Genomic DNA, 12,199 nt, shown 5'->3' with positions numbered 1-12,199 from the left:
GATTTCACGAATTTTAATTTGTTTATAATGTGACTTGATTTATTTAAGATAATTGGTAAGGAGTATTAGTATTACCCAAAACCACAAAATGTGGTATTTCACTATTAGTAAAATTTAATATTATGGAACACATAATTCAATTTAAATATTATTATCATAAAGTATGGTTAAACAATTGAAAGCTGACAACCCTTGTGTTGTTGCGCGTTCCAAATTGCACCACTCTTTGTTTAAGCTTGTGTTGACTGATGGTTGACTTTCTTATCCACATATAAATATATATTTATTTTTTGCATGTTTCCTTCCGGAAATAGTTTTGACTTTTTGTATATGTAGTATATTCTTTCCTCACTGATACCAATTCTATTCTCTTCATTACTACAACACTTTTGATACCAATTCTGAATCTATCCTGCAATTCATTTCTCTCTTTCATTCTTCTTCTTCATGGCTGTAATAAGCTCCAAAACTAGACACTGTGTTCGAATTACTTTGGGAGTGATTTCAGCCATTGTTGGTTTAATCTTTCTTTCCCAAAGCTCCTTCTTCAAGATTCAATTTAATAATACTACAAGTTCAAGGTTCTTGGTTTTTGCTTCTCTTTCTGCTCTCCTCATCTTTCTTGTGTTTGTGGCTGCAAGCTGGAGTGAACTCTTGCAAAAGGTATGGAATTTAAACTTCTCTCTTAAATTCATGATCGACTCTTTTTTTCTGGGTATTGTTTGGTTGTTGGCATTTTTGATCAAGTATCCTCGTTTTGATGTTCATTCTAAATATAGAAAGTCTTGTGTTGAGGAACAAGGAAAGAAAATATCACATGGAAGTCAATATAGCCTGTATTCCATTGGAGGATTTGCTCTTTTGGCCTTGCTTTTATCATCAGATAGTCACAAAACTATAGAACTGGGCTTGTTTAGTGTTCTGATAGGCTTGATTATGGACACTTCTATGGAAATTCCAGCATATGGTGATGGGCCAAATCTCCGGTATATGTTTGGGGCAGTTCTCTACTGTATTGGGTTGATTTTCTTACGCCGTTATATTGAATCCTTGTTGGGAAGTAGAGATAATGATGATTATATAATTTCACCTGTTAATTTCAAAGGTCATAAAAGAGGGAAATTGAGAAACATACTTCGAAACAGTTTGGAACTGTTTTCAGCAATTGTTGGCCTTATTTGTCTATTTTTATCCCCTTTTTTTGAGCAGCAATTTGAAGATGCTGAGAACTTGAAAGGTGTATGCTTTATTACCTTTGCTCTTTTGCTTGGCTATTCTTTGCTCAAGGCACCTAACTTCATCAACAGAGTGGCAAAGAAATGTCATGGGCAGTATTTAGTTCAAACCATGGTCAAATCTTTCTTCTTCATGATTGTTTCTGTGGAGATTTTCATGACCAAGTATCCAAGGTTTAGAATACATTCAAAATACATAGGGTCTTGTGGAGTGGAAAAAGGAGAGAGAGTTTTCCAAGGGAATCAATTTGATGTATTCACTACTGGATCATTTTCTCTTTTTGCTTTGACCATATCATCTGAGAGAGAGCAGCCTGTGAAGCTTGGTATGTTCAGTTTTCTTCTTGAATTGACCATGGACACTTCTATTGAAATCTTGGGGAATGATGGACCCAACTTTTTGTACATTCTTGGTGCTCTTGTGTATTGTGTCTTGTTAATTCTTGTAAAGAGCTATTTGGATTCCTTGATGGAGTGCAAAGGCAGTTCTGTTGAGCAACAAGACAGCTATCAAGATCAAGTAGAGAATTCCATTGTCTTGAACGCTCGGGGCATAACTTCCGGACATGAGCAGGAGCAGCCATTAATTGAAAGCAAAACTGAAGAAGAGAAAGAGCATGAGATTATAGACAATGAACTGGGTTTGGGGGAAACCAACAATACCGAAGTGGGAGAAGCGAGTGACCGTGTCACTAGAGAATACATAAATACTGGTGATGAAGCATGTGAAGATTCTGATAATGATGTATGAATTGTGTAATCTCTCATTAACTTAATGAATGAATATACAATGGTATATATAGAGATTACAGTAAGCAAGAAGCTAAACTAACTACCTAACTAACTAACTGAATTACAGCTATAATTAACAGACTAAGAACTGAGTAATAACAGAATGTACAATTAGGTAGTATCAGTAATAACTGGTCTTAACACCCCCACTCAAACGAAGAGTGGATAAGGATTCCACTCTTAGTTTGGAACGTAAATCAAAAAATCTGGAGTGTGAGAGTGCTTTGGTGAGTATATCAGCATTTTGATCTTGAGCAGGGACATGCTTCACTTGAATTTGCTGCCGTTGAACTTTCTCCCTGACAAAATATAAATCCAACTCAATATGCTTGGTCCGAGCATGTTGAATCGGATTAGCTGAAAGTAGAACTGTGCTGAGATTATCACACCAAAGAACAGGGGGGCTATGTTGAGGAAAACGCAGTTCAGCAAGCAAGGCCTGAAGCCAAGTAATCTCAGCAGTGAGGGTGGCTAGACTTCGGTATTCAGCCTCTGTGCTAGATCTCGAGACAGTAGGTTGTTTCTTGGAGGACCAGGACACCAAGTTCGGACCAAGATAAACACAAATGCCTGAAGTAGATCGTCGATCATCCAGATCAGACGCCCAATCTGCATCGCAGAAGCCAACCAAAGGAAGAGAGGAGCTAGCCCGAAAATGAATACCGTAGTCTAGAGTGTGCTTGAGATATCGTAAGAGGCGTTTAACTGTTTTCCAATGAGACTCCAGTGGGTTATGCATAAACTGAGAAACTTTGCTAACAGCAAAGGAAATCTCAGGCCGTGTAATGGTAGCATACTGTAAGGCACCCACTAGACTTCTATAAAGTTTAGGATCCTGAACAGGATCACTACCAGAAGCAGATAGTTTCTCTCCACCAACCATAGGAGTAGGTAGGCCATTAGCAAATTGCATCTTTGATCTACAAAGTAAGTCTGTGATGTATTTTGATTGGGATAAATGATAACCTTGGGATGTTTTAACCACTTGGATTCCAAGAAAATAATGAACATCACCAAGATCCTTCAAGGCAAAAGCTGAGTGTAAATGAGAAATCACAGTCTGCATTTCAGTAGCTGAGCATCCTGTCACCAAAATATCGTCAACATAGACTAAAATAAAGATAGGTGAACCATTAGTAAATCGCAGAAATAGAGATTGGTCAGCTTGAGAATGCTGAAAATGCAGAGAAAGTAGTGTAGATCGCAGCTTTTCAAACCAAGCTCTAGGTGCCTGTTTCAGGCCATAGAGTGCTTTGTGCAACTTGCAAACCAACTGTGGAGAGTGAGGAGTCTCAAATCCAGGGGGTTGAGTCATAAAAACCTCTTCCTGAAGCTGGCCATTTAAAAAGGCGTTATTGATGTCCAATTGTTTGATAGGCCAGCCATAGGAAAGAGCAATAGAGAAGATGACTCTAATAGTAGTTGGTTTAATGACTGGACTAAATGTCTCAGTAAAATCAAAACCATACTGTTGATTAAACCCCTTTGCAACCAATCTCACCTTGTGCTTAAGAACTGTCCCACCGGGATTCTCCTTGACCTTAAAGACCCACTTACAGCCAATAGCTTTCCTGTCAGGTGGCAGCTCAACTAATGTCCAAGTGCAATTTTTCTGCAGTGCTGTATACTCAGCATCCATAGCTGATTTCCAATTGGGATCGGTCAAGGCTGCTTGGAGTGTTAATGGCTCTTTGGAGGTGATGAACACCTTCGGTTTATACACTCCAGCCTTAGAGCGGGTGACCATCTGATGTTGATTTTGGTTAGATCTAGAAATAGGTAACAAAGGCTCAGCTGCGTGTACAGTCTCAGATGGTAACTCAACAGAACTAGGAGGATCAGGTGGCAAAGGAGAAGATGCAGCGGAATTATGAGTATTAATCTGTGTAAGGGGAGGAAGGGATCGAGAAGGAGACATATAAGGAGAAGAATGAGCATGGGAAATGGAGGGTGAAGAAGTAGTCAAGGAAGGAGGTGGAGCATGCATTGAAGCAGTTGTTTGAGGGGTAGATGCGATAGGAATATGAGAAGGAAATCTGGACAATAAAGGGATGCAAGTAGTGGAAGTAGATAATGGTTGAGAATTAGAAGACACAGAGGAAGATGAGGAGGAGTATGGAAATTTAAGCTCATTGAAAATAACATCACGAGAGATGTATATCCGACCAGATTTTGAAAGACATTTGTAGCCTTTATGGTTGTAACTGTATCCTAGAAATGTACAAGATTCAGACCGAAACTGAAGTTTGTTAGAATTGTATGGTCTAGTATTAGGAAAACATTCACAACCAAAAATTTTTAGCTTGGAATAATCAGGTTGTTTATTGAATAGTCGATAGAGAGGTGAAACATTTGAAATCACAGGGGAAGGCAAACGATTTATGAGATATACAGAGGTGCGAACAGCCTCATCCCAAAACTTAAGAGGCAAGGAGGCATTGGCAAGTAAGGTTAGGGACATCTCAATGATATGCCTATGCTTGCGCTCAGCAAGACCATTTTGCTCAGAGGTTTTGGGGCAAGAAACACGGTGAGAAATGCCATGTTCTAAGAGGTACTGAGTAAAAGCACGATACTCACCTCCCCAGTCAGTTTGTATTGATTTTATCTTATGACCAAGCTCATTCTCAATCTGAGTTTTGAAGTTTCGAAAAGTTTGTATGGCTTCAGATTTATTTTTAAGAAGATACACCCAGGTATACCGAGAGTAAGAGTCTATGAAATGAATATAGTATCTGTAGCCATTAGAAGACACCATGGGAGCTGGCCCCCAGATGTCAGAGTGAATTAGTTCTAAGGGAGTATTGTACTCAGAAGTAGAGTTGGGAAAGGGAAATTTATGGATTTTTCCTTGACAACATGATGAACAAAAATCAACAGGAGTTTTATTAATATGAGAAAGGTTACATTGAGATAGAATTGACTTTACAATTTTTGCAGATGGGTGACCCAATCTGTTATGCCACAACATGAAATCAGAATTATTACAAGACTTAGAGCTAGATACATCAACAGAAAAGCAATTGGATAAAGGCAGAGATGGAGAGGCAGTGTTAGGAAGAGACTTGCAGGAAGGCAAAACAGAGGCTGGTCGAATGAGCTGGAATGCAGAAGAAGGGAATGCATAGAGACCGTTGTTAAGGGTCCCTCGCATCAGGATTTGATTGGTGACCTGGTCTTTCACAAGACAGAAATCAGAATGGAATTCACAGTAAACATCATTATCTTTAGTTAATTGGGAGACACTAATAAGATTTTTCTTAATAGATGGAACATGGAGAAGTTGAGTTAGGAACAAAGGTTTAGATGAGGAAAGAGACTGTATAGCAGACTTACCAATGTTGGAAATGGTTAGACCCGAGCCATCACCAACATGCAGCTGATCAGTACCACAGTAAGGACTCTTGGTCAAAAGATTGTGCTCATTGTTTGTACAGTGGTTCGTTGCCCCCGAATCAGGATACCACGAGGAGTCATTAACCAGATCTGAAGAGGCAACTAGAGCATTCATAAGAGAAGCGGATTTGTCGACAGATTGAGCTCCAAAGCCTGGAAAATCCATGTTGAAGCGCTGATAACATCTGGAAGCATAGTGGCCTGGACGAGAACAAAGTTGACAAACCGGTCGATTGGACTGAGAAGAAGTGGAATTAGGAGGTCCATCACTGTACGATCTACCGGGATGAGAAGCACGGCCACGACCACCGGCATAGGGATTCCAGAAAGATCCACGACCAGGAGAGGGTAAAGAAGGCGACGAGTGATTCTGTTGAGAAAATCGACCATACCCAGGGTTTGAGAAGGAGTTCGAGCCGCCCCTTCGATAAGCAGCGTTCACTTGTGGAGTGGAGTCCAGATCACGATTGTGCTTCTCCAGGCGACTTTCTTGAGAAAGAAGAAGAGATTCGATCTCAGCAACAGTATAAGTGGACTGACGAGAGTTGATAGAGATGATAAAAACGTCATATTCAGGTGGAAGGCCATTAAAAATGGCAGTAATGTGATCTTTGGCAGAAGTAGTGTGACCGACAGAGCTGAGTTGATCCACCAGAAACTTGATTTTGAGTAAGTAATCATTCAACGAGAGAGAGCCTTTCTTAAGATTTCGTAGCTGAGTATGAAATTGGTCAATTTTAGCATTCGTCTGAGTTGTGAAGTAAGTATCAAGAACGGACCAAACCTGAGCCGAGGTGTCAGATCCAACAACTCTGGTGAGAATACTCTCTGTCATGGATGAGAGAAGCCACGAGTAAAGGAGATTGTCCTGTTGCTTCCATTGAGTGTACGCAGAGTTGAGCTGACCAGCTACTCGATCTGCATCAGTGAGATACTTCAATGGAGGAGTAAAATCCAGATCTATGTAATCTTCAAGCATATGACCTCGGATCGCCGCAAGAACTTGTGGCCTCCATAAAAGAAAATTATGAGTGTCTAATTTGACAGAGAGATTATGAGAGAAAACGATCGGTGCGAACGAAGAAGATGCCATGGAAGATGGAACAGCAGATGCCATGAAGAAGAAAGATCAATCAAGAATGGACGAGAGAAATGAAGAAGGAAGATCAATCAAGAATGGACGAGAGAAATGAAGAACAGAATAACAGAATCGGTTGAGGCTCTTGATACCATGTGAAGATTCTGATAATGATGTATGAATTGTGTAATCTCTCATTAACTTAATGAATGAATATACAATGGTATATATAGAGATTACAGTAAGCAAGAAGCTAAACTAACTACCTAACTAACTAACTGAATTACAGCTATAATTAACAGACTAAGAACTGAGTAATAACAGAATGTACAATTAGGTAGTATCAGTAATAACTGGTCTTAACAAAGCATCATCTGGGGTTGTGTATGGTAGTGTCCCATCCCACATGGAGGATTTAAGTGGGTTCAACCATAGAGAAAGACTGAGAGCTATAAGAAGAGAGAAAGCAAAACGACACAGAGCAAAAAAACGAGAGAGTAGATATCAGAAAGAGGATTTGTGGATTTCCTAATGAGATGTTGGTTCTTCCTCCAACAGTCGTGGGATAAGCAATGCGTAATTGGCAGAGGTCTAGAAGAATATAGTCCTACCTGCAGATTGTTTACTCCCCTCTTGTGTTGATTGTATCTACGAATAGAGTTACATGCTCATGAACAAGAACCAAGATCTTGTAGTGTGAGACCAACCAAACTACAATGACACTTGATGCTGGCAGTGCAGCTTCTGGTGAGCATATAGAATTCAAACGAAGATAGCGGCAGCCACATTATAGAATAAAGGCATATTTGACTGGTTAGAACACCAGGATATGCCATTGGAGCCTCTTCCTGATTATAGGGGCACACAATTGCCGAAAGGAACAAGATAGGGGAGGAATGAGAATCATGGGAAAGAAAATAAATTATTGGAAAATGAAGCCATCTGATGCCATAACTGAACCAAGTATCTCATACCATATTTGAAGCAGATGTCGCTTTAGAAATTCTTGTCTTTGGAGTACTAAGTCACAAATTCATTCAAAGTGTTTCTCCCTTTAATGCATAAGTTTGATGAGCAATTTTCAAGTGTTTCTCTGACTTTGTTCCACCATAAGCAAACTCCAAAATAGTTTTTTACTAGACTAGTTGTTTCATACACTTTCTGATTGTATTTAATGGAATATTACTTGTTCGATCCTGCCAATAGTCATGCTTGTCTCAGTGATTAAACCATGCATGTTATTTTCCTGCTTTATTTGTTATTAATTTTAGATATCTGGTAGTTCTTGGCTGCTCTCAATCCCAGCCTTCTTTTCCCTCGCGCAGAAAAGAAAAGGAAATAAGTTTACAAATGTTTCTGTTTTATGTTCTTGACTTAGAGCAGAGGAGAGACCTTCTTGTAGATAATCAATGGATGGTATCATAATCCTACAAAAGCTGGAAAATTTATTGGTGATTTTATTTAATTGCTTTTCACTTTGATTTGTAACTTTAAATATCTAAATGTTGTGAAGAGAAAGTCCTTGCATTTAAGTTGTTTTAAAATACATGCATTCATTTGGTATCCAGTACTATCCAATTTGACGGTATAATTTGGTTTATCTGTCATTCTCATTGTATCGACTATGAATGCTTGTATTGAATAAAAATTTCTTAAAACTGATGATAGACCGAATCAATGGTACTGTATTGGGTTAATACATTATACGTTGCAAACCAATGAAATGGAAGACTGAATATCATTTGTGAAAGTTTGGGCAACAATCATGTCGATTTAGAAAATTGTCACATAATCTCAAACTTATGTTTATTGGCAATTTCTTTTACCAATCCCTCTGCTTTTATTGAATAATAATTTACTTATTAATTTAAGAGATGTTAACATAAATATGGGAATCTTAAATAAACTTTAAATATATATGGACAAAAAAATAATTAAGCCAAATATGGTAATACACGGTTAATACAAAATAATAAATATGGAATTCCCATAAACTAAACTAACAGATTCCCATAATTTTCTCACCCACTGCCAATCAAGAAAATTTTTGTATGGTACAGCAATTCATCGACCATTTTTTCTGATCACAGCTTCATATTCTCCATTCTTTCCGATCACAGCTTCATATTCTCCATTCTTTCCGATCAAAATTCGAACAAGAAGTGATAGCTGCTACTCTCATCATCGTCTCCGATCTGGCTGCTACTCTCATCATCGTCTTCTTTCTCCAGTCATCAAATTAAAAATTCAATTGAATTTGAGATCTTCTTCTTCTTCTTCTCCAGCAGATCTTCTTCTTCTTCTTCTCCGGCAGATCTTCTTCTCCGATTACATCCCCTGCTTTTACGTTCGTTCACATCAGCAAACGCATAAATCCATCAACTTCTCTGATTTCTCAAACAGGTAAGCAAATCTTTCTTCAATTATACGACATGCAAAATATTTACACAAATAATCTGCAAATTACTTCCTGATAAAATTCTTGACTCAAACTACTTGTTTCAAAACTTTTTTAATTACAAACGTGAAACCAGTTACACACACAAAAACAGAATTTAATGCAACATAAATAAATATGGAAACTGGAAAATAGTTCTCGATTCAGAAAAAGAAACCAGTTACTAAAATAATTTCAACATTAATAATGTTCATTCACTAACACAACCAGATACATTTTAAACATCACTAAAAATTATGTTGTGCTATATTGCAGATATGGAGACCATAATGACATTGATTCGATTTGGAGGAAAATGGACAGATAGATATCAGTATGATGAGTACACCATGACTGGACTGATAATACCAACAAATTGTTCTCTAAACAATTTGGTTCATTTAGTGAAAACTGAAATAAAATGCAATATTCAAAATATTGAGCTGAGTTACCAGTTATCACCAGGTATGCCACCAATGAAATTACTCACTGACAATTCAGTCCTATTCTACATTGAGCTGAAAAAGAAGCAAAATGAAGTAACTGAGCTACCACTATGCATCACCACTGTTGATCAAACAATAGCTGAAACTGTTCAACACACTACATATGAAGAAGAAACACAAAAACAGAACACAGATTTAGAAAAGCTAGTTCTTCAACTAAACAACGAGCAATCAGCTACAGAATTACAATATCACGAAGCAACCTACACCAGAAATAACCAGGTACAAACCTTCCCAAATACTACAGACATAGCTGATGATGTAGCAGAATTTATCATAGAGAGAACAGAAGAAAACAAAAGAAAAAGAAAAGAAGAAACATAAATTAAAACTGATCATAAAATTTTCAAAGTTGAAGAAGGCCAGATTTATAAGGACAAAAAGCTCTTAAAATCTGCTCTATGTTATTATGCTATGATCCACAACTTCCAATTCAAGACAAAAAGATCTGAACCAAGAGAGTACCTGGTAACCTGTGTGGATGACAATTGTAACTGGTTACTTAGAGCTTCAAAGTTCAGGAAAACAGAAACATTTAAAATCAGAAAGTATGTAAAAACTCACACCTGCTCCTTGGATATCATTATGGAAGACCACAGGCAGGCTAATTGCAATGTCATTGGGGAACTAATAAAATCAAAATACATGTCAATAAAGAGAGTACACACACCACATGACATAATCAACGACATGCTAGATGATTTTGGTGTTTCAATGGGGTACCAAAAAGCCTGGAGAGCAAGAGAAAAAGCTTTAGAATTGGCAAGGGGAAATCTAGATGATTCATACCAAAAACTTCCCATCTACCTTCACATGCTAAAAGTATCGAACCCAGGTACAATTACACACCTGGTTACAGACAATACAGATCACTTCAAATATATGTACCTAGCATTTGCAAATTCCATCAAAGGATGGAAACACTGTAGGCCAGTCATTGTGATAGATGGAACTTACTTGAAGACATCATTTGGGGGAACTTTATTCACTGCTTCAACAATGGATGCTAACAACAACATATTCCCATTAGCCTTTGGAATTGGAGACTCTGAAAATGATTCATCATGGTTATGGTTTTTCACAAAGCTAAAGGAGACATATGGAGAAAGAGAAGGTACGGTTTTCTTCTTTATATTCTTATTGAAACAAACTAAACTCATAAAATTATCAGTTTAATAATAATCCAGCAATAAAATAGAGAAAACAGTGTAAAAAAAAAAAATAACAGTCATATAAATTAATGAAACCAGTTACTCAGTTAATACTTAATAACCAGTTACTCCATTGTGATTTTGCAAAACAGGTATGGCAATCATTTCAGACAGGCATAAAAGCATAGAAAATGCTATAGACCATGTATACCCAAAAGCTTTCCATGGAGCATGCATATTCCACCTGTTAAACAACATCAAAGTCAATTTTGGTGTCCATGGGGAGGACCTAAACCTAAACTTTGTCAAAGCAGCAAAGGCATACAGGGTACAATCATTTGAGCATTACATGCATGAAATAGACAAGATTGACACACGCATAAGACCGTATTTACAAAAAATTGGATATTCAACTTGGTCTAGATGCCATGCTCCAACAAGAAGATATACAATGATGACATCAAATATAGCTGAATCAATAAATGCTGCATTGAAAGCTGCAAGAACGCTGCCAATCACTACAATGATGGAGGGCCTTCGAAGTTTAGTTCAAAAATGGGTATGGAAAAATGGTAACGAAGCAAACGGAACATTCACACAAGTAACAACAGATACTGAAACTGTGCTTAGAGAAAACTTTATTCGTGCCATTAAATTTCAGGTACCTGGCATATATTGAGCACTGAATATTATTTATCAAAACTCTTAGTAACCAGTTACTCAAAAATATCACAGTATCCAGTTTCTAACATGTGTTTCTCTACTAAAATAAACAGGTCTTCCCAGTAAACACTATACTGTACCAAGTTGTGGTTGAACAGAAAGGAAATTTTTTGGTCAACCTAATGGAGAAAACATGTGAATGCAAAAGATTCCAACAAGACGAAATACCGTGTGCACATGCAATAGCAGTATTCGCCAAAACACGGCTGAAAACATATGATTATGTTGCTGATTACTACAAAACTACAACTATGAAAGCAACATATGACTCAACTGTTCATCCATTGCCAAATGAAGGCGAATGGACACTGCCAGAGACTTTAAACATAATTGTCCTACCACCAAAATCAAGAAAACCACCAGGCCGCCCTAGAAGGAAAAGAATCAGATCTAGAGGAGAACCAAAGGTGCAAATAAAATGTGGAAGATGCGCACAGCAAGGGCATAACAGAAAAACATGCAGGAATGAACCAATCCCAAAGCTGCGAAACACAACAAAGTCAAAGAAAATAGACAAATAATTTTCTAAAGAATAGATATACTACAATTTCAATATTTTCATTTCATGTAATAAAATTGTATCCTAATGTTTTCTACTTCAATAAAAGTACAAACTTTTTAAACATTTTACATTTTATAAACTTGATACTCAACTTCATGGTTCCAAACACAAAGATATTCCAAATCTGGATACTCAAGAACCTGGTTACAGCACATATTATAGAAAGAAAAAAAAACAGATACTATAAGTAAATTTAACAAACAACTACATATACATGTAACCAACGATTTAAAAACCTAATTATAAAACCACAAATCTTTCACAAAAAACAAAAAAACATAAAATATTATAAACTTGATACTCAACTTCTAGGTTCCAA

General features: G+C 37.3%; 1 protein-coding gene across 5 annotated transcripts; it reads left to right on the top strand.

Annotated features, from left to right (window-relative positions):
* Window positions 1–324: 324 nt before the first annotated feature.
* LOC133802112 (protein FAR1-RELATED SEQUENCE 5-like) lies at window positions 325–11,839 on the top strand. Of its 5 annotated transcripts, XM_062240364.1 has the most exons (4): window positions 325–663; window positions 9,215–10,558; window positions 10,748–11,256; window positions 11,372–11,839. In XM_062240364.1, exons 2-4 carry the CDS (start codon window positions 9,859–9,861, stop codon window positions 11,837–11,839), a joined length of 1,677 nt encoding a protein of 558 aa, XP_062096348.1. In that variant the 5' UTR covers window positions 325–663; window positions 9,215–9,858. The 5 variants fall into 5 exon arrangements, 2 of the variants coding, with proteins under 2 accessions (XP_062096348.1, XP_062096357.1); XR_009877148.1 differs by lacking the exons at window positions 9,215–10,558; window positions 10,748–11,256; window positions 11,372–11,839 and adding an exon at window positions 7,885–8,164; XR_009877153.1 differs by lacking the exons at window positions 9,215–10,558; window positions 10,748–11,256; window positions 11,372–11,839 and adding an exon at window positions 7,880–8,164.
* The last annotated feature ends 360 nt before the right edge of the window (window positions 11,840–12,199 follow it).

This window comes from Humulus lupulus, chromosome 1 (genome assembly GCF_963169125.1).
Source record: "Humulus lupulus chromosome 1, drHumLupu1.1, whole genome shotgun sequence".
NCBI classification, from domain to species: Eukaryota; Viridiplantae; Streptophyta; class Magnoliopsida; order Rosales; family Cannabaceae; genus Humulus; species Humulus lupulus.
Note: the sequence above shows the minus strand (reverse complement) of the source record. Positions and strands in the feature narration are given on the sequence as shown.

Bases quoted from the DNA above. Each gene is read 5' to 3' on its own strand.
- LOC133802112 (XM_062240364.1), top strand. From the start codon at position 9,859: ATGATCCACAACTTCCAATTCAAGACAAAAAGATCTGAACCAAGAGAG. The intron at 10,559-10,747 runs GTACGGTTTTCT...TTTGCAAAACAG, and splicing joins GACATATGGAGAAAGAGAAG to GTATGGCAATCATTTCAGAC. The intron at 11,257-11,371 runs GTACCTGGCATA...TAAAATAAACAG, and splicing joins TTCGTGCCATTAAATTTCAG to GTCTTCCCAGTAAACACTAT.